The following is a 20,843-nucleotide window of genomic DNA, read 5'->3' as shown; positions in this document are numbered from 1 at the left end:
TCAATCACAAGGTGGGCTCTCAACAAAGGTCAGCCACTGTTGTTATGTGTCCGCCCAAAGAGCCCACCAAATTCTCCAGCAGTCTTATAAACAGAATTCCCTCCATTTCACAGATGAAGGAATTGAGGCCCAGAAAGGTCAACGTGCTTGTCCAAGATCACATGGCCAGTAAGTGAGTGACCCAGCCAGGATTTAAACTGGATCTGGACCCTCCAGGGTCCATGCTTTTCCCACCTCCCTCTGGGGGTAAAGAGGTCTTTTCTGCCATCCGCAGTCCTGGCCCCAGCACTGAGACCAGCAGAGCCAGGTCTAGATGGCACCAGGCCATGACTGAATGCAGGAAGTCCTGGCAGGCAGGGGCTGATGGGGCAGCCCTTCCGGTGGTGTCCCAGTTTCCCAGCCAGCCCACCCCCACCCCCTTACTGGAGTGGGCTTGGGAAGATGCTAGCAGGATGCCAGGAGAACCATTCCCCTAGCCCTTGAAGAAAGGGGCTGGATTCTAGACCATTCAGCTAAAGCCAGGAACCTGCAGCCTTCTGCCAGTAGCTGTTTGTCTCAGAACCCTGCATTCATGCAGATGGGATGGTGTCTTGCCCTTTCTCAAACACCTTCAGGCTCAGCAGGGTTTTGCTCCACATATTTTATTCAGATTCATGGTCTTTCACCCAACCAGGCCTTTACTTATGCTGTTTTCCCTGCCGGACAAATCTCCCCCCGTTTTTCTTACCCTGATGAATTCCTGCCCACCCACTAAGGTACAGACACAAGATCCGCTATCCCAGGAAGCCCTTCCTCCAGGTAGAGCCTCTGGTCTCCCAGCCCTATGTCTGGCTCAGCCCTGACCACATGGGTCTGTGTGTGTGTGTGTGTGTGTGTGTGTGTGTAGCTCTGTCTTACCAAAATTGAAGGCTCCTCAGGTATGGAGGAGGCTTCTCACTGAGGCTTCTCACAGTCCCCAGCACCACCCAGCACAGGGCTGGGCAGCAGGGAGTGAATTCTTGTTTAGTGAATCAGTGAACCAAATCTTTAGCCTTTGTGCAATCTGGTTTGGCCAACCCCCTCCTTCCCCCCAGTTCATCCTTCAAAACCCACTTCCCACGCCCCCTCCTCCATGAAGCCTGTCCCAGGCAGCATTTACTAGGAAGAAAGATTTGGAGGCTAAGCCTCTTGTGTTGCAGCTGGGATACACGAGGCTGACGAAGACTCGCTCATCGTGGCCTCTTTCTCAATTCTTCCTTTGGTCCCTGGGAGGCAATGAAGCGCTCGGCAGCATTAGCAGTTACGGAATGGGTTTTGGCTGACCTCCCCAGGTAGGGAGATATCGTTATAGGAAGTCTCTCAGACTTCCTATACCCTATACCCTGCTCTATACCCGCAGGCACCAGAAGACGGCGCCCCGCACACAACTTGGCAAACAATTCTTTCAAGTGCCTCCCTTCTTCCTCCAGCTCCAAAAGAAAACTCAGTACTGGATGAAGGCCCTTTAAGAGGCGGGAGCGGAGGGGCGGGGTTCAAATTGCAGCCTGCCCTGAGAGCATGGGAGGGGCAGGTCTGAGTCACAGTGCGCTTGCGCGGTGTCCTCGTGGTTCCGGGTCCTGCTCTGGTTCTCGGCGCTGTTCGCAGAGACTGAAGCTCGGAGTCCGAGCGACCCCCGGAAACCCACAGGAAACCTGTTTCTCTTACTTGAACCTGCTGTGAGAATCTAGCCGCGGGTCACTCCAGTTTCTTTGAAACCTTTGTAGACTCTGAGGCGTGGTCAAGGTCGAACGGCTGTGGCTGCGTTGGCGTCGGAACGCACACCGGCTACACCGGCTGAGCCCTGCGAGGCTTTGTGGAGCCGAGATGACCCACTCTTTGGTTTGTCCAGAGACAGTGAGCAGGTGAGACCCTGGGGACGGGCAGTGGCGGGCGTGGCCCTTGAGCCCGGGGTTAACCGAGCTGGGGGTGCCGGGGTAAGCTGGAGGCGAGGAGGGGGCGGGCCCACCGGTGGGCGGGACCTCGGCGCTGGGTTTAGCCAGTCTTTTCGCTCTTATTCTGGTGCCTCCAGAGTGAGTTCAGTGCTGAATCGCAACACTCGGCAGTTTGGAAAGAAGCATCTGTTCGATCAGAACGAGGAAACGTGCTGGAACTCGGACCAGGTGAGGCACCTCTCCCTGGACCCTCCACCCATCCTGTGAATCAGATTCAGGAGTCCGGGGTGCCTTGAGAACTAAGGAGCACTCCAGCTGGGCACAGTAGAGTTGGTCACGGAGGGAACGTGTGCCAAATGCCCCTCACACCACCTCTCCCCCCATCGACTGTGGGAATAAGACACACATAGCAGGCTCTGTCTGAGCCTGGGCAGATTGTGAGCCTCAGTTTCCCTGTCTGTCTCCAGGGCCCCTCTCAGTGGGTGATACTAGAGTTTCCTCAGCGCATCCGTGTCTCCCAGCTGCAGATCCAGTTCCAGGGGGGTTTCTCCAGTCGCCGGGGTCACCTGGAAGGTACTGGAGGGCTCTGGAAGGTGGGGGTTTGGAGAGGGCACCCCAGCCTCACAACCTGCTCCTTTCTCTGTTGCAGGTTCCCAGGGGAATGAGGCTCTTAGCAAGATTGTGGACTTCTACCCTGAGGACAACAACTCACTTCAGATATCCTTCCTGGGCCTCTGGGGAGGGGCTGGGGTGGTGGTCTGTGCCTCTGAAAACCGTGGGCCCTGGTATGTGACCTTGAGCAAGTGGGCTCTGGACCTCCATTGTTCCATCTGTAAAATGAGCTGATGGTAACCGGTTCTGTGTGAGAGCCTCAGAAGGGCTCACAGTGTAGCCCGTCACCCAGCACACTGGTGGTGTCTAAGCTGGGGCTGCCAGATGGGAAGTGATGAACTACCTATTTCCCTTGACTGCCTATGCTCACACCTTCCCTGTGCCAGTTGCCGAGGTGGACCGGCTGAAGGTGACATTTGAGGACGCTGCTGACTTTTTTGGCCGAATTGTCATCTACCACCTGCGCGTGCTGGGGGAGAGGGCGTGAGGCCACTGGGTACTAACTAACTCCTCCAGGAAGCCCTTGGGGAAGCACAGTGAAGTCCTTGAGGTTATGCACAGAAGGTTTATTGGTTCCTCTTGGGAAGGATCCCCTCCCACTGTCTGTCCAGGAGCTGCCTTTGAAGCCAGTTCTGGGTTCCCCCAGCTCTGCGTCAACTCTTTTGTTCCCTGAGTATCTGAGTCCCCAGCAGGCAGCCTTCACTCAGGATCTGCGGGCACCAGGTTGCTCTGGAAGAGTTTGAGGATGTGGTTCTCGATCACCTGTTGCACTGGAAACAGGAAAGGGAAAAGGTGGGCCATGAATCGAATGCAGGCTGCAGAGACAGAGGCCATTTGTACACCTCTTTTGGGGGATGAGCCGGGGTGTCCCAGCATGAGAACTGCACCCGCCTCTCAGGGAACGAACGGGGATCTCCAAGTCCTGGGACACAAACGGAGGACCTAATTCATATGCGGGGAAATCCACACCCTTCCCAGAGTACAGCTGAGAAGACGGAGGCCCCCACGCCAGGAAACTCAATTTCCCCTAAGTCTGTAAAAATGCATTTTTGGAGGCTTTTTAGAGTAAAAAAAAGAAAAAAAAAATCTTTACCAAACAAAATTCTCGACTGGTAACTTTTATGAAAGGATAAGAGGGGCTGTGAGGAATGACTTCTGTCCCAAATGGAATAAAACTTGAAGGAAGGAGGAGAAATCTCCCAGGCTCTCAATCTCTCCATGACCCCAAGGGGTCAGTTCTATTAGCATCTCCCCATTTTGTGGATGGGGAAGCTGAAGGGGGAAGTGGGGAACAAACTGGGGTCAGCCGATGGTCCCTACTCACACCCACCTCCTGCCATGGAGAGGGCTGGCTTCAGTGACCCTCTGTGGCCCGGCCCCTCCTTCTTGGCATCCTTATCCTGCAAGGCCTCTGCAAGGATCCCATCCTCCAGCCTGGTTCCTCCAGCCTGAATCCCATCCTCCCTCCTTTTTGGCCTCCCAGTGCCTGTGTATATCTCATCACGAACCCAGTCACTGACACACGTCAGCCTCCCGCACATGCCCAGGTGAGTACACAGTGGCACTACGTGTTTGCTAATGTGAACACTCTCAACGCTAGCATGTGACATCTGAGAGGGATGTCCTGTGTACCCCTCTGTGGTCACCTGCTTATGGCACACTGTCACTGCCCTATGTGTCTCAGGCTGACCTTTCCGATATCCCAGGGCCACGGCAAGGTCCATTGGGGTATAGCCGGAGTCAGCCTCAGTGGTGAGATCGGCTCCTCGGGCTGCAGAGCAAAGCAGGTGTTACTGGAGAGGCAGCGGGGCTGGGAGCCCAGAATGGGGCATGGAGACTTGGGAGATCCAGTGATCCCTCACGGTATAGCCACAGGTCTGCTGGTTGCCCTTATAGGCTTGGATGAGAACCTGAGCTCTCTGAAGAATGTGGCCAATAGAATCCCCACCTCCAGGGTCCCTGAGGCATGAAGGGTGTGGGTGTTCAATCCGGTGAGCCAGACCCCTGTACTATCCTACCATCTCCTGTCCCCAGATCAATCCTCTTGGGAAACTCAGGTAGTGACCGTTCATCCCAAGAGCTGTTCGAGCAGAGTTTGGACCCCTCCCTGGCCCTCAGGGTTCCTGTGGGGCCAGCTGGGGCTCTGAGGCCCCCAGGGCCAGCTGCTACTCCCACTTACCCAACAAGGCTTCTACGCACTTCACGTGGTTCCCACGCACGGCGTACAGCAGTGGCGTCCCTCCATTCTGTCAAAGGCAAGGGCAAGGGCAACCGACATTCTGTCTTTTCCAAATTCTCACAACACCCCCAGCCCTCCAATTTAATGTGGTTCTTCCTCCTGCTCAACACCTGGCCTCGTTCCCCCTTTGGGTCTTAGCTTAGAGACCCCTTCTTCCAGGAAACCCTCCTCGACTTCCCTGGACTCTGGAGGCCGCCTTCCGGGCTCTTGCGGCTGCCTGTGTGTCTGCTGTTACAGTGCTATTCACTACATTTCAGCTGTTTCTGTGTCGGCTGCCCTCCCCGCAAACTAGGAGCTCTGTAAGGCTCAGAGAAGGCTGTCTTGTGTTCTCAGCACCCACAGCAGGCCTGGTACCCTGCCAGGTGCCCAGGGCCAGTGGGTGGTGCCTCACCCAGTCGTAGATGTTGATGTCCACGTCACGCTCAAGTAGCAGCCCTACAATGTCTGTGTAGCCGCCCATGCTGGCCAGGGACAGGGCGCTTTCCCGTTCCTTGGCCAGGATGTGGGGGTCAGCACCCTGTGGTAGGGGGAATAGAGACAGTGGTGATGGGATGGGTGGGGGCATCGCCTGGAATCCTGGGGTACCCATGGCAGCCCCTTCTTATAGACATGGCACCAGCAGACTCAGACGAGACCCCAGCCCACCCTCAAGTTCCTGGGAAGCCCTCAGCTGGGCTGGGACGCACCCACTCGAGCAAGAAGCGGACGGTCTCGATTTCTCCAAAGGCGGAGGCCCAGATGAGGGGGGTGAAGCCATGCTCGTCCGGCTTGTTGATGAGGTTGTCGCCTGGCAGGAGGGGGGTGGTACCACTGGGATGCACCCCCTGCCCACTCTCCCCAGTGCTGTGGGAGCAGGGACAGGGCGGGTGGCTGGGGTCAGACATGAGGGGGAGCACACGGGTGGACACAGGCACATTTGTGGAGACTCAGGTCATTTCAATACCCACGTGCACACACCAGCACGTGTGGTCAGACACATTCGGACACGCCACAGTACTCGTGTGGACACACACCTTTCCTCAGATGTTCCTTCAGCTGGCTCAGCTCCCCCTGGGCCGCGAGCTGGTGGATGGACAGGGCTAGGGGCCAGAGAGAGGCAGAGTCCTCACCTGTCCCATCCCTGCTCCATGCCTCAGTTTGCCCCATCCAAAGTTGCTCCTCCCGGCCCCTGCTACCTACTAGCACCTGTTACCTCTCCCCGCCTTAGGGACTGGAGGCCCACTTACAGTCGAGGGTGGCTGGCAGGGCCGAAACCTCGTTCCCCCGCTGCCGGTTGGTGAGGGTTGTGGAGTGCTTCAGGGAGCTGCCTCCTGGAAGAGAGAGGAAGGGCCTCAGTTTGCTCCTAGTATGTCTCTGAGGCTTCAGACCAGACCCTCGGGGTTTGGAGCTACCAAAGACAGTGCCTCACTCCACCATTCACTCACTCTGCCCTCCTGGATACCCGGGTGCACCTTTCTCTTCTACACCTGGTGATGTTCTGGGCAAACGATACATAGTCCCTGCCCTCAAGGGGTACATCGACAAGAGAGGGGAGTCAGACAGAAGGAGAGAACTAAGTATTCAGGAGAAATAAGAAGGAGGTAGAAGAGGGGCACCTGGGTGGCTCAGTTGGTTGAGCGACTGACTTTAGCTCAGGTCACGATCTCGCAGTTTGTGAGTTTGAGCCCTGCGTCGGGCTCTGTGCTGACAGCTCAGAGCCTGGAGCCTAATTCAGATTCTGTGTCTCCCCCTCTCTCTGCCCCTCCCCTGCTCACGCTCTGTGTCTCTCTGTCTCGCAATAATAAACAGATGTTAAAAGAAATTTAAGAAAATGGGGCATCTGGGCGGCTCCGTCGGTTAAGCGTCCAACTTCAGCTCAGGTCATGATCTCACAGTCTGTGAGTTCGAGCCCCGCGTCGGGCTCTGTGCTGACAGCTAAGAGCCTGGAGCCTGCTTCGGATTCTGTGTCTCTCTCTCTGTCCCTCCCACGCTCATCCTCTGTCTCTGTCTCAAAAATAAATAAAAACATTAAAAAAATATATAAAAACAACTTAAGAAAAAAAAGAGTATCCTTAAAACAACAAAAAAAGAAGGAGGTAGAAGAGAGTGGAAAGAGGGGAGGGCCAGGGGTGAATCCATTTCAGACACGATGGTCAGGGAGGGCCACTCTGAGGAGGTGATACCAACTGAGAGCTTGGCCAGATGAAGAAACCAGCCCTGGGAAGAGGTAGAATGTTCCACACAGAGGGAACAGCAGGGACCAAGGCCCTAGGAGAGACTGAATTAGACGTGTTCCAGGACTCCAGTCAAAAGAAATCCTTGAGGGGCACCTGGGTAGCTCAGTTGGTCTATTTCAGCTCAAGTCATGATCTCATAGTTTGTGAGTTTGACCCCCACATCAGGCTCTGCGCTGAGAGTGCAGGGCCTGCTTGGGATTCTCTCTCTCCCTCAATCTGCCCCTCCCCTGCTCATGTTCTCTCTCTCTCTCTCAAAAAAAAAAAAAAAAAAAAAAAAAAAAGAAATCCTTGGATCCTTAATAGGGTTAACAGAATCACCATCTGACCCAGCAATCCACTCCTAGGTATCTACCCCCAAAAGTTGAAATCAACTGTTCAGACAAACACCGGTACACAAATGTACCAGCAACACTGGTCACAATCGCCTAAAGAGGAAGAACCCAAGGGCCCATCGATGGATGAATGGATAAAAGAAATGTGGTCTGGAATGGGATATTATTGGGTCATAAAAAGGAATGAAGCACCAACACATGCTGCAAATGCAGACAAACCTCCAAACCATCATGCCGAGGGGTGCCTGGCTGGCTCAGTCAGAGGGGCATGCAACTCTTGTTCTCAGGGTCATGTGTTCAAGCCCCACATGGGGTGTAGAGATTACTTAATAATCAAACTTAATAAATCAAACTTAAAACAGTGAAAAAACCCCAGCATGCTGAATGAAAGAAGGCAGACACAAAAGGCCACATGTTGTAGGATTCATTTATATGAAATATCCCGAACAGGGAAATCCATAGAGACAGGAAGATTAGTGATTGACAGGGGCCAGGGGAGGAGGGATGGAGAATGATTCCTCATGGGGACTGGGTTTCCTTCTGGGGTGACGGAAATGCTCTGGAACAACAGAGAGTGGGGGTGGGGGGCTTACGCACAATGTGAATGTACTTACCGCCACTGAATTGTATGCAAGTCTGGTTAAAATAGCAACTTTTATGCTATGGGGATCTAGCCATCATATATATACATATAAAGCAATTCCTCACTGGGTGGAGAGGGAAGATACATTCTGGGTAATGGAACATAAAGACAGAGGTCCTGTCTTGAGCCTGACATTCCATTGTCCTTGCATCCCAGAGGCAGGAGTCCAGGGGAAACATCCTACCTACCCTGCGGTGAGGAGGCACCAGCATCCGGTTCAGGATTCCCAGGCTCCAGAGTGCAGGGGAAGAGACTGAGCACCACAGTGTCTGAGCCATCGGGGGCCTCATCGCTGGGGTCCTCAGGGTCCCCAAATTCTGGGATGGGGAGCTGTTGGGTCAGACTGAGGTCCTCTGCCGGCTGGGTGGGCTCCATGGGGGAAGCTGGCAGAAGCGCCAAAAGATAACAGTTAATGATCAACAACTCCTATTAAGTAGGCACCAACAGCATACCCGGCCTTTCACAGTGAGGGTGGGTAAACTCAAGCTCAGCGGGAAGTTAAAACCACAGTCCAACTGCTTTTCAGGCTCATTCCTCCCCCGCTACCAGGGCACATACAACATGCTTTACTTAAAATGGGTTCAGTTGGGGCGCCTGGGTGGCGCAGTCGGTTAAGCGTCCGACTTCAGCCAGGTCACGATCTCGCGGTCCGTGAGTTCGAGCCCCGCGTCAGGCTCTGGGCTGATGGCTCAGAGCCTGGAGCCTGTTTCCGATTCTGTGTCTCCCTCTCTCTCTGCCCCTCCCCCGTTCATGCTCTGTCTCTCTCTGTCCCAAAAATAAATAAACGTTGAAAAAAAAATTAAAAAAAAAATGGGTTCAGCTATCTGGGTTCGAATCCCACCATTTATAAGCTGTGAGCACTTGGGCACATGACTTAACTTCTTTGAGCCTCAGTTTCCTCATTAATCAAATGGGGAAATGAGGTCTTAGCACCGTGCCTGTACATAGCAAAGCTGGGGGCCTGATACACGGGCAGAGCTTAATAAACGTTCACTGTAGTTATTTTTTTCTTGCGTGGGGGGGGGGGTCCCCGGAATAAGTGACTGCTCAACAAAGTGTGATCGGTCCCATCCCACCGGCCCCTCCCAAACAGATCCGAAAGGTCCACTCACCTCTAACGAGCCTCGTCTGTCACCCCACGCCGCAAGTCCGGGTCCCCCAAAACTTGGGGGCCCAATTCACAAACTTTTCTCCTTCAATTGATATAGGAGGGAGCAAGCTGGAACCTGGATCCTCGGCGCCCTGGTTTCTTCTGCCGGGACAGAGAGCAACTTGATACGCGACCGCTACCCCCACCTCAGAGCACCCCACTGCGCCTGCGCACCCTGCCTCCCCAAAAGTGCCGAAAGGCGAGAGCAATAGAAGCTGCTACTGGCCCTTTAAGACTTGGGGGAGGGGCGTGGTTTCCGCTGGGACCCAAGCAATGCTGTTGCGCCTGCGCGTTCTTGTCCAGGCAACTCTGGAGGGAGCCCGGCAGGGTCTGAAGGGATGGGTGGAGCCTCAGATGGCTCAGAGGATTTCATTGAGACAGTCTTGCGTCACTACCCCCCCAGCTCCACCCATAAGTTTTTCCTGAGGGAGACGCTAGGCTCCAGTTGCTCCAGGACGGGCGGGGCTCTCTCCTGTACGAAGGTGGTGGGCGGGGAAAAGTCGAGCTGTCGGGATTTAAAGGGGCAACACTACTGTCGCCCCCGTTCATAACAATGTCTTCTTTGCGGTCCTGGGGGCGTGTGAGCATGTGCAAGAATCTGATGGCAATAGGAGGGTACAAAGAGGCCGTTTATGTGGCCCGAAGTGGATAATGTTTGGAGCGTTTCCCTAATTCGTCTGCTCCCGGAAAAGGGAGTTCGTGAAGGGAGGGTGCCCTTGCCCCTTCCTGCTTGGGTGTCCCTCCTAGAGCTTCAGGGGGTCTCCGCCCCTTCCTCATCCGTCTACTGGTGTGCCTCCTTCCCCAGTCTCTCACTCAGGGTTCCTCTCCAGTCTAGGTACACGAAGTAGTGAGGAGGGTAGGCCAATTGGTACCGGAACTGGAGCACGACGGCGTCTGGTTTCGTAGGGGAAGGTTTGAGAAGCCTTCCCCATAGCCGGACTTCCGCTTCCGGTCCTCGGAATCTGTACGCGGTCGTTATGGAGGAACCGGAGATGCAACTCAAGGGAAAGAAAGGTTGTGTTGAGCCCCGGGCTGGACAGAAGGGTGACCTGACAGAGTGCAGGAGGGGGCAAAGGCTTGGAGGGAGCATGCGGGGGAACTAATTGGACCACCATTGCATCCTGGTTCGGCCGCTGACTAGTTTAAAAACCTTTAGAGTGTCTCCGTGCCTCGATTTTGTCATCTGTAAAATGGGAAGTATAATAGTCTTTCCCCGCCCCCATAGGTTTGTTGTGAGAATTCAATGACCTGCTATTTGTAATGCATTGAAAGAACGCCTGTGACGTGGCAATCGCTGTGCGTGTTACTTCCGTATATGGTTACGTATTTGTTTAGGTTTACGTTAACATCGAATATTTGTAAGTCACATAGTTACAAATTACCAAACGCCACAGACTTGTTAAATCATAGAGGTTTTTGTTATGACACACGTTATTTCTAGTAATTATTTTTAAGTTTATTTTTGAGAAAAGAGCGAGAACACAAGTGGGAGAGGGGCAGAGAGACGTACAGAGGATCCCAAGCAGGCTTCCCACTGTCAGCGCAGAGCCCCATGCTGGGCTCAACTCACCAACTGTGAGGTCATGACCTGAGCGGAAATCAAGAGTTGGTTGCTTAACCGACTGAGTCACCCAGGCACTTCTCTAGTTAATTATTTAGAAGGCACAAGTATAGTTCATTTCATCTTTTTTGCAGCAGCACTGAAGGGTAAGCTCTTATACTCATTTTCCAAACCAGGAGGACTAAGAGGGATAAGAGTACACTCAGTTTGGAGGTGGCAGGATGGGCTCTACCCTACTGAGGGCGTTGCAGTGAGCTAGACATGCTGACACTAGCCAGACTCATGCACAGCCTCCCTTGACTCCCAGATGCACCAGAGTTCTCTGTCTTGTTAACTACACTCCACTGGGCATAGCATGGGGTCCACCTCTGTAGCAAACCTTGAGGTGGGTACTATTATTCCATTTTTACAGCTAAGGAAACTGAGGCTCCCAGAAGCCCCTGCCCTCAAGAATCCAAGCTTTAACTTTTTTTGTTTTTGTTTTTGTTTTTTTTTTTGTAAAAATGTAATGTAATAAAGAATGAGAATTTACAAGAGAAATGAACAAGGTGCTGAGGTTGAGAATGAGATGGAAGTGACATCTGGTTAAGCGTGGTGATCAGGGAAGGCCTTGCCCAGGAGCTGAGACATGAGGGATAAAGAGAAGCCCATGGGGGAAGGAGAGGGTCAGTGGCAGAACAAGCTGTGCAGCAATACAGCAGCTACTGATCACAGTATTTATAGGTATTTAAGTTAATTAAAATTAGGTAAAACTTAAAATTCTTATGGTGAGCACTGAGTAATGTGTAGAATTATTGAATTACTATATTGTACACCTAAAACTAACATAACACTGTATGTTAACTCTATCGGAATCAAAATTTAAACAAAAAAATAAAACTCAATTTGTGAGTCGTATTTCACATTTCAGCCACATGCTCAGTAGCCAGCCGTATGTGCCTAGTGGCTACATTATTGGACACTATAGATTACAGAACCTTTCGGTCATCTCAGAAAGTTCTTTTGGACAGTACTGGGAGTGTCCAAGGAACAGCCAGGAGGCCACTGTGCCTTGAATGGTGAGGAAGGCAGGGAAGTTAACAGCAGGAAGAACATACAGGGCCTTATGGGCCATAGTAAGTTAGGTGGATTTTACGCTCTGGCTGATGGGAGCCATGAGAGGGTTTCAAATAAGGGAGGGACATATCTGATATGTTCATTAGGAGATCACTCCATCTGTTGTTTGGAGATTGGACTGTTGGCAGAGCGGAAGCAGAGAGACCAGGAACGAGCTGAATCTGGCATCCTGGTAAGAGGTGGCCATGCCTGGACCAGTGTGGGCAGTGTAGTGGTAAGAATAGGTGAGATTTAGACTTTGTTTTCAGGCAGAACCAGCAGGATCTGTCATGGATGGGAGGGTGTAGATGACTGACTGGCTGGGAATGTCATTTGTTGAAGCAGACCGTGGGGTAAGGATTTCTGTGTAATTACCAGGAGAACCTCACAGGGGAGATAGGGGAAGCTGAGCAAGGAGTGATCTCAGGGTAGATCCTCAGCCTGATGCTTCAGGAGAACTCAGAAGGATGATTTACACCTCCACGTTGTCCCAACACACAGCAGGAGATGTGGCCTTTAATACGCCTTGATGGTCAGTCATGGCCGAAGGCCACCCAGCGATCTAAGCTTCCAGGCATTTTCAGGTCCAGTAACTGGTAGGACCCTCGAAGAAGAGTCTCAGATTCATTCCTTGGGGTAAAGGGAATGTGAGAGGGTCCAAGTGGACAGCAGCAGTGTCTACCACAAGTGGGCTTGGGAGGGGAAAAACCATGAGTTCACTGGATGTGTTAACATCATGATGAGCGAAGCCTTTCTTGATTATCTCCTTCAACCCATCACTGGGACCACAGGTGACCCAGCTCCTGAGTGGACACTGGACACCCCTCGCTGCTCTGGCTGGACTCGCGGATTAAGCAGTCAAGAGTCTTATGCTTTGTCTCTTTGTGTCTCTGCCGCCCTTCCCTTGCTCTGCCACCCCCCACCCCGGCCCCCAACTTTTGATTTGCTCGGCCCAGTCACAGACAAGTTCACTGAGAGTGTCTATGTCCTGGCCAATGAGCCTTCCGTGGCCCTGTACCGGCTGCAGGAGCACGTGCGCCGCTCTCTGCCTGAGCTGGCCCAGCATAAGGTGAGCCCCACTGACCCCTGCCACTGACCTCCCCCAGAGTCCTCACCTCATGATCTGGGGCCTGCTACATGGAACAGGGGCTGTTTGGGGGAGGAGTCAAGGCTGGGACAGCAGCAAGGAGGCACGAGGTCACTGAGACAGGTTGAGGCCATGGGTGGACAGATTTGGGGGCAGATTTGGAAGAAGGGGGTGGCCGGATGTGCATTCGTTGTCACTTGTATGGCGAGAAGGAAGCAGCCGCATGAGGACCCGAGGGAACGGTGTGCCAGGCTGAGGGAACAGCCGGTGCAAAGGCCCTGAGGCATGGTAGCCACGTGTTGGCGGAAAGCCCAGACCGGTGAGGGAGGGGACTTTCAGGAGGAAAGATCAGGATGGAGGGGGCTGGTCTCTGTGGCCATGGTGATGGGCGATCAGGTGCTCCATCCCAGGAACTGAGAGGGTGGAGGTAGCAGCCCTCCTGCTAACAGCTTCCTGTCTCCCACAGGCTGACATGCAGCGATGGGAGGAGCAGAGCCAGGGAGCCATTTACACAGTGGAGTATGCCTGCAGGTGAGCCCTGTAGCCTCCCCGCTGCCGGGGTTGTCCCCGTATGCCCCAGGGTCACCTCTTGGACATTCCGGGGCATCTCAGCCAGCTCTCCAGTGAACCTTCTCCTGCCAAACGCATCTGAGTTGAGGCATGTGGATCTCGACTTACTTGGCCACACAGCAGGTTCCAATCCAGGCCTGTGCTTCTCACCATTTGCCCATCCCCCACGTGCCTCAGGCAGGCTTCTTCCCGAGTGGAGCCCCTCCCCGTGTGTCGTAGGAAGGGGTGGAAAGGTTTAGGGGAGATGCCATCTGGGAAGGATGCCAGTGCCTCAAGGGACTTTTCCTTCCCACATCCAGGACCACAGACTGGCCAGTGGGGTGGACGGCAGCTGAGAGGAGGGCCACAGCACAAATACAGCTGATTATTTTTACATTTTTATTTCTTTCCAATTTTTTTTTTTTTTAGTGTATAACAGACGCATAAAATTTGCCACCTTAACTATTTTTAAGTATACGGCTCAGTGGTATTAAATACATTCACGTGCAGCCATCCCCACCCTCCATTGCCAGCATTTTTTTCATCTTGCAAATCTGAAACTCTCCCCGTCAGACACTAACCCCCCCCCTTCCCTTTCTCCTGACCCCTGGCACCCACCATTCTGTGTTCTGTGTATGAATCTGGGGACCTCACATAAATGGAGTCGGACAGTATTTGTCTTTTCTGTCCATCTCTTTTCACTCAACATGCTGTCCTCCAAGTCTTCCCATGCTGTAGCCTGTGTTGGATTATCCTTCCTTTTTAAGGTTGAGTAGTATTCCATTGCGTAGACCTACCTCAGTTTATCCATCTGTCGATGAACGTTTCGGTTGCTTCCACGTTTTAGCTACTGTGGGTAATGCTTCTGTGAGTGTGAGGGTACCATTTAATTATTATTATTATTACTATTTTGTGTTTAGCTTTTTCTAAGTCTTCAGATTCCACCCCCTCCCCCCCCCCACCTCCCAGTCCCAAGGGAAAGATGTATGTCAGAGTAAAAAGTAGTAGCCAGTGTTTCTTTTCATCATCGCACCTTTCCTGGCCTTGCCTCCCCCTCTTCAGTTGGTTCCCCTGACTATACTTAATGTCCTGGCTTGTTCCGTTTGCCTCGCGAGTTTGGCAATTTTATTTAGAAGTGCCATATGCCCTTTGCGTGGACTAAGTCATTTTGATGGAGGCTGGACACACCCCAGCAGTACAATCTGTGGAGCCATGGGGTTTGCTTGCCTGTTTCTGTTGTGCGAACGAAGGTTCTTTGACAGGAGGTCCTGCTGCTGAGGGTACTGAGCTGAGTGCTCTACCATCAGCCGCCTTGGCCCCTCCACTGGGACAGAAGGCCTTCCAGACGGATGGCATTTTCTTGAGGATGGTGGCCTCAGACACCCTCATTAGCTCAAGAAAGAGTAGAAAAGAAATAGGAGTTTCTCTCTCATGTCTGCCAAACAGCTCCTGCGCAGCTGTGGGCTCACCAGCAAGGCCCAGGTCAAAGGAAGAACATGTTAGAGTCTGTACTTTGTCCCGGTTCCTCTAGCTGCCCCATTCAGTGAAGGAGTCCGGGCTACGGGTGACACTTAAATTTTAATGCATTAAAATGAAATAAAAGATTCAGCTCCTCTGTCTCACTAGCGATATTTCAAGGGCTTAGCAGCCATGTCAGCGGATAAAGAATGTGTCCGTCATGTTCCAGAAAGTTCCACCGGGCCATGCTGAGGTAAGCATGAGGCCAGTGTATTCTGAGCTCTGAGCACTTCTCGCTAGGGAGATGTGAATTTCTCTATGCTAAGGGACCATGTTTCCTTTATGGACATGAAAGAGCCCTTTTGGTTGTTGACAATGCTTTACGTAGTTGATGCAGAATTTATAGATATTAAATTGGATAAACTATTCAAGAGGGAACTTATAAAAGCAAGCTTTTTTCCCCCTATAATTTATTTATTTTTCATAGTTTACATCCAAGTTAGTTAGCACATTGTGCAACAATGATTTCAAGAGGAGATTCCTTAAGCCCTTTACCCATTTAGCCCATCCCCCCTCCCACACCCCCTCCAGTAACCCTCTGTTTGTTCTCCATATTTAAGAGTCTCTTCTGTTTGTGCCCCTTCTGTTGTCCCCCTCCCTGTTTTTATATTCTTTTTGCTTCCCTCCCCTTATAGTCATCTGTTTAGTATCTTAAATTCCTCATATGAGTGAAGTCATATGATATTTGTCTTTCTCTGACTAATTTCACTTATCATAATACCCTCTGGTTCCATCCACGTAGTTGCAAATGGCAAGAATTCATTCTCTTTGACTGCCGAGTAATACTCCATTGTATATACATACCACATCTTCTTTATCCGTTCATCCATCGATGGACATTTGGGCTCTTCCCATACTTTGGCTATTGTTGATGGTGCTGCTATAAACATGGGGGTGCATGTGTCCCTTCGAAACAGCACACCTGTGTCCCTTGGATAAATACCTAGTGGGGCAATTGCTGGGTCGTAGGGTAGTTCTGTTGTTAATTTTTTGCGGAACCTCCATACTGTTTTCCAGAGTGGCTGCACCAGTTTGCATTCCCATAAAAACAAGCTTTTCATCCAGGTGGGCAAACACTAGAAAAGCTGACTGCATTTTGGTAGTGCTAAAACGAACAAGCTAACAGAGCAGGCGATAGCCCCCCAATCCCCGCTTTGATCTCATGGTCGTTTTCCAGCCGGTCCCTGACTGATAATAAATAGGAGTGAGTTTTTTGTCTTTAATAGAACAGCTTTAAAATGACACTTTTATTTCTACTGCAGATACTATGCAGGTGAGTTGCTGGCATTAGCAGGGCCCTGGGTGGCCTGGTGAATATTTTACTGTTGTGCTGTTGGAAGGGGCATTTTCATTAGATGTTTGTTAGTCTGGCACCAACACCAGAGGCTAGCACAGCTTGGCAGTGGTGTCCCCTTAATTAGTAGTGAGTTATTCTGGTTCTCTCTAAGCTCACCTCCAGAGCTCTTCACAGTTGAGTTGATAAGCTTCCTTCAGAGGCAGGAATAGGTTATCTAAAAGGCCATTTTTACACGTTTATCGCTTCTTCAAAACATTAGGGGGTCTAGCAGCAGGATGTAAAAGTTGCACCCGGGGCGCCTGGCTGGCTCATTCGGAAGAGCATGTGACTCGCTCTCGATCTTGGGGTCGTGAGTTCAAGGCCCACGTCAGGTGTAGAGATTACTTAAATGAATAAATAAATAAATAAATAAATAAATAAATAAATAAATAAAGACTTTCAAAAAAATAGCTGCTTCTGGCCATCATGCGCTCTGTCGCATAGATGTCATCGAGGTGTGGCAGGAAAATCAAAACTTTAAACCCCGGATAAGCCCACAGAACCCCTGGGGTGCCTGTTGAGCACTGAGCCCGTGCAGGCGCCCCCACCAACCTCTGGTTGGGAGGCTACATGGGCAGGCGCAGGGAGGGGAGGGTAAGGCGGGGTGGCACCGACTGGGTCCATCCTCCCATTTCAGTGCTGTGAAGAACCTTGTTGACAGCAGCGTCTACTTCCGCAGCGTGGAGGGTCTTCTGAAACAGGCCATCAGCATCCGGGACCACATGAATGCTGCCGCCCAGAGCCACAGGTAGCTCCGGGACCACCCGCTCCTGCTCTCAGCCTCCTCGCTGTAAGGACCTTTGCTTCTCAGCCAGGAACTGCTGTCTCTCACTCCTTAGACAGCTCCCTTTCCTCATCTCATGGTGCCTGGTGGCTTCCTCTCGTCCTTTGGCGTCTGTAACGGGAGAGTTCAGCCACCCAGCACCCTGGTCCTGAGCTCTGCTGTGTGCCCGGCCCTGGGCTGGGCACCGGGGATGCAGCGGTGACCAATACACATGTACTCGTGGTCTCACGGGGAGGCATACGGCAACCAGGTAAACATGGAACAGACGAGCATTTCAGATGTGCAAAGGAAGAAAAGGGAGGTGGGAGCCTCTCTGAGGAGGTGGGAGCAGAGGCCTGAGCACCATGCAGATGGGAGGTGGCCCGGGGAGGGGGTTCCGGGTTGGACAGCAGTGAGGACAGAGGCCCTGGGGATGGTGACCTGGGTGTGTTGGAGGAACATCTAGGAGGCGAGTGTGGCTGGAGTGCGTGAGCAAGAGGGAGACAGAGCCCGCGAGGCTTGCAGGGGAGGTTGCCTGGAGCTGAAGGAGGCTTCAAGCCAAGGACCAGATGGCCTAAAAATGAAAAGCACTTACAGTCCTCGCACCCTGGGGAGAGAGTTTTTGTCATATTGTCATTATAACTTAATAAACATGCACTTGGGCACATGTGCACGTGCTGTAAGCTGTAACTCTGCTTTGATATATGTCCGGCCCCTGCAGTCTGGGACTGGGTCTGGCATGCCTGTCCCCCACCAGACATTTAGAAAGAAAAAAAAAAAAAAAATCTGTGTTACTGTTCTGAAAACTGAGACGCAGGAATTGTCAAAAACAAAAAAGCCTGGTGAATGTGTAAGAATGGACGTGCAGCCATCTTCTCACAGAGGGTAGCACGACATGGGTTGATCTGGGCTTCTTTGCTTTAAAGGACTGTCTGCCTTGGGCTGCCCTGCTGTAGGTTGGTGCAAGCCATTGGGGCCAGAGCTTGCTGTGTAGTGTGCACAGCGCCCCCTGCACGGTAGGGCCTCAAAAAGCCATAGCTTTTACCTTTTTTTTTTTTTTTTTAAGTTTATTTATTTATTTTGACAGAGGCAGAGAGAGGGAGAGAGAGAATCCCAAACAGGCTCCTCTCGGTGTGGAGCCTGACGTGGGGCTTGATCCCATGACCGCAAGATGATGACCTGAGCTGATATCAAGAGTCGAATGCTTAAATGACTGAGCCGCCCAGGCTCCCCCATACCTTATTTATTTGTTTGTTTGTTTATGTGTTGTTTATTTATTTAAGTTTTTTTTTTTAATGTTTATTTTTGAGAGAGGGAGACAGTGTGAGCTGGGGAAGGGCAGAGAGAGAGGGAGACACAGACTCGGAAGCAGGCTCCAGGCTCCGAGCTGTCAGCACGGAGCCTGAGGTGGGGCTCAAACCCACGAACTGTGAGATCATGACCTGAGCTGAAGTGGGACGCTTAACCCACTGAGCCACCCAGGCGCCCCCCCCCCATATCTTTTATTTTTAATCCATGGTTTCCCAAGTGCTTTAGATGCCTTGCTTGTGCCTGCTTCTGAAAGATGCTTCTAGCAGCTTAAAGTGCTGCTTAACACTTCTCTTGGCAAGCCCTGCGGGTTTGAAGTGCCCAGTCCTGCATGAGTCCCAACCACGACCTCTGAAGTGGGTGGCTGGTCCCATTTTTACAGAGGATGCCCTGAAGGCTGAGGCCAGGGGTCTTAGGGGACTGGAAGGTAACCCAAACCCATCTCCAGCCTAACTGAGCACGCCCGATGGCCTCTGACATTGGCCTCAAGGACGCTGCCCATGTTTTGTTCCAGCCCTGACGAACCACCCCTGCCCTCCTCAGCTTGATCCCGGAAGAGACTTGGAGGTGCTTTGGCCCCTCTGGCTCAGGTCAGTGTCAAGTGGGGTCGTGAACCTCTGTACTCCATGCTCTGAACTAACCCACCCTCTCGGTGTCCAAGAAGGGACCTGCTCGTCTAACCTCTTGGGCTTTCTCCCTGGGCTTGTAGGATACTTTCATCAGTGGGAGGCTTCGGGGTGGTAGGGACCTTCAGCCCTCTGCTACACAGGACGTTGTCAGCCCTCGTCTCCCTCGTGCTCTCTGTGCCAACTCCCTGCCCCTTCTCCAGGCCGCAGGCCCTGTCTCGATCCCGTGTTCCCCCTGCCAAGACAGAAAGGGGAGCCCACGTTTGGTTGTTTTACTCACACGCGTTCTCTCAGGCAGAGCCCAGCATGATGGCTACCCACCCAGCTCAGGAATCTTCGCTGCACTGCTGGCCAGCTGTGTGACCCTGAGAAAGTCCCTCCCCTCTCTGGTCTCTGCTTTTCCCTTCCGTCAGAGTGGTTCAGCAGGCAGCAGAGGGTGCTGCTGCATAGTGATGTGTGTTGTAGCAATCAGCGACTGCTGCATGACAAACTATCCCCAAACTTAGTGGTTGACAACCCTAGTCATTTGGCTGCTTACAGTCCTGCGATTTGGGCTGGGCTCAGCTGGGCAGTTTTTCTGGACTTAACAACTATCTGGCACTCACCAGAATTCAAAGGGGCTCATAGTCAGAGGTGGCCTCGCTCACACATCTGGATCTGGACCCGTGCTGTCAGCAGCAGGGGGTCCGTTCCCCTCCGCGTGGCCTCCCCAGCAGGCCGCCCTAGGCTTCTCCTGGTGACCGGGTGCCCAGAGGGCAGCCCCCGTGTGCCTGTGCCCATCCGACCTCTTCTTGCTTCACACTGCGGATGCTCCATTGGTCGAGGCCAGCCACGTGGCCAGGCCAAGAACCGGATGGGAGAGGACTGCAGGAAGGCCTCAATACCGGGAGGTGTGACCGACTGTGTGAGGAGAGCATGGTACCAAGAAAGGCCTGGCACGTTGTTACTCGGCGCCCATGTAGGGCAGACCCCGGCAGATCGGCGGCATCTGAGGGACTTCCTGAGCTCTGGCTGTTGTAGTTCTCAAAGCCCCGCCCATTTGCCAGGCACCGCAATGGCGCTCTGTGCCACAGAGGCCCTCTCAGAGGGCTTGGGAGGCATGAGTGGGATGGGGCCTCCACAGCCCCCGAGCCACAGTGTCCAGAGACAAGAGGCAGCAGAATTCATGTGTATGCAGTTGAAGTACTTTTTGAGCACCTGCTGTGTGCCAGGCTTAGCTCTCCGGCTGGGGGTAGTGAGGAATCCCGCTGGCTGTGGGATTGCCTAGGAAGCATCTGGGAGGACTTGGGGCAGGAGGGGCTACCAAGAGGGTCAGCAACTCACCCCAGTGGCCCACGCAGTGTTGCCCACCAGCCCTGGGCCTACACCCCACCATCTCTCCACTCCCTTCTCCTTGCCCTCGTCACTCCCACCATCCAGCCTCAAGGACACCGCCCTGCTGCCCTCCCCACACCCTGTTGTCATCTGCTGTCCCTCTGCTGCTGCGCCCCCTTGGAATAAAATTCTCTGTGGCTTCTCCTGATCCCGCCTTTATCCCTACAGGCCCTGCCCCCTTCCTCTTCAGAATTGTTGCCCCATTGCCCCTCTCAGAGCCTTCCACCCCGCACTTTCCCCCCAAACTGTTCCCTACAGGGTGATTGGTAACCTTTATAGGGTCAAGTCATAGTCTCCCCTGGCGTCTGACTTCACCTGCCTCTCCAGTCCAGGGCCTCTAGCACAGTTCCCTTTTATAGAAGAGAAAGCAGGCTCAGAGAGGCCAGGCACAGTCACTGCCTTGACCAGAAGTGCTGGGAGTCCTACCCCGGGGTTTCACCTCTTCCCCCATCCCACCTAGTACCTCCTGCCTCAGGTGCCATCTCATCAGGGTGACCTTGCCACCCTGACGGTCTCTCAGACCT

The 20,843-nt window shown here is 52.8% G+C and overlaps 3 protein-coding genes across 5 annotated transcripts; 2 read left to right on the top strand and 1 right to left on the bottom strand.

Annotated features, from left to right (window-relative positions):
* The first annotated feature begins 1,568 nt into the window (after positions 1–1,568).
* Positions 1,569–3,708, top strand: LOC115507070 (nuclear receptor 2C2 associated protein). Its single transcript, XM_030305194.1, has 5 exons — positions 1,569–1,880; positions 2,048–2,138; positions 2,378–2,483; positions 2,560–2,627; positions 2,893–3,708. Exons 1-5 carry the CDS (start codon positions 1,843–1,845, stop codon positions 3,007–3,009), a joined length of 420 nt encoding a protein of 139 aa, XP_030161054.1. The 5' UTR covers positions 1,569–1,842; the 3' UTR covers positions 3,010–3,708.
* Positions 3,074–9,279, bottom strand: RFXANK (regulatory factor X associated ankyrin containing protein). Its single transcript, XM_030305181.1, has 9 exons — positions 9,065–9,279; positions 8,141–8,335; positions 5,988–6,071; positions 5,775–5,840; positions 5,448–5,548; positions 5,153–5,278; positions 4,702–4,768; positions 4,213–4,293; positions 3,074–3,292 (listed from the first exon to the last, which is right to left on the bottom strand). The coding sequence occupies exons 2-9, from the start codon at positions 8,325–8,327 to the stop codon at positions 3,222–3,224; spliced, it is 783 nt and encodes a 260-aa protein (XP_030161041.1). The 5' UTR covers positions 8,328–8,335; positions 9,065–9,279; the 3' UTR covers positions 3,074–3,221.
* A 743-nt stretch (positions 9,280–10,022) lies between these two features.
* On the top strand, positions 10,023–20,467 carry BORCS8 (BLOC-1 related complex subunit 8). 3 transcript variants are annotated; one of them, XM_030305214.1, is made up of 6 exons: positions 10,023–10,116; positions 12,715–12,827; positions 13,312–13,376; positions 16,886–16,996; positions 18,834–18,909; positions 19,244–20,467. In XM_030305214.1, the coding sequence occupies exons 1-5, from the start codon at positions 10,080–10,082 to the stop codon at positions 18,865–18,867; spliced, it is 360 nt and encodes a 119-aa protein (XP_030161074.1). In that variant the 5' UTR covers positions 10,023–10,079; the 3' UTR covers positions 18,868–18,909; positions 19,244–20,467. The 3 variants fall into 3 exon arrangements, with proteins under 3 accessions (XP_030161074.1, XP_030161068.1, XP_030161083.1); XM_030305208.1 differs by having other exon boundaries at positions 19,240–20,467; XM_030305223.1 differs by lacking the exon at positions 19,244–20,467 and adding an exon at positions 19,149–19,240.
* Positions 20,468–20,843: the final 376 nt, after the last annotated feature.

Source organism: Lynx canadensis, chromosome A2 (genome assembly GCF_007474595.2).
Source record: "Lynx canadensis isolate LIC74 chromosome A2, mLynCan4.pri.v2, whole genome shotgun sequence".
Classification (NCBI taxonomy): domain Eukaryota; kingdom Metazoa; phylum Chordata; class Mammalia; order Carnivora; family Felidae; genus Lynx; species Lynx canadensis.
This window is presented reverse-complemented; position numbering and strand designations above follow the sequence as displayed.

Coding starts and splice junctions, on each gene's coding strand:
- LOC115507070 (XM_030305194.1), top strand. CDS start 1,843: ATGACCCACTCTTTGGTTTGTCCAGAGACAGTGAGCAG. Junction 2,139..2,377: donor CGTGCTGGAACTCGGACCAG/GTGAGGCACCTC, acceptor GTCTGTCTCCAG/GGCCCCTCTCAGTGGGTGAT. Junction 2,484..2,559: donor TCGCCGGGGTCACCTGGAAG/GTACTGGAGGGC, acceptor TCTCTGTTGCAG/GTTCCCAGGGGAATGAGGCT.
- BORCS8 (XM_030305214.1), top strand. CDS start 10,080: ATGGAGGAACCGGAGATGCAACTCAAGGGAAAGAAAG. Junction 10,117..12,714: donor GCAACTCAAGGGAAAGAAAG/GTTGTGTTGAGC, acceptor TGCTCGGCCCAG/TCACAGACAAGTTCACTGAG. Junction 16,997..18,833: donor GCTGCCGCCCAGAGCCACAG/GTAGCTCCGGGA, acceptor GTTTTGTTCCAG/CCCTGACGAACCACCCCTGC.
- RFXANK (XM_030305181.1), bottom strand. CDS start 8,327: ATGGAGCCCACCCAGCCGGCAGAGGACCTCAGTCTGACCCAACAGCTC. Junction 5,841..5,987: donor CCTGCCAGCCACCCTCGACT/GTAAGTGGGCCT, acceptor TCTGGCCCCTAG/CCCTGTCCATCCACCAGCTC. Junction 3,293..4,212: donor GGCCCTGGGATATCGGAAAG/GTCAGCCTGAGA, acceptor TCCTGTTTCCAG/TGCAACAGGTGATCGAGAAC.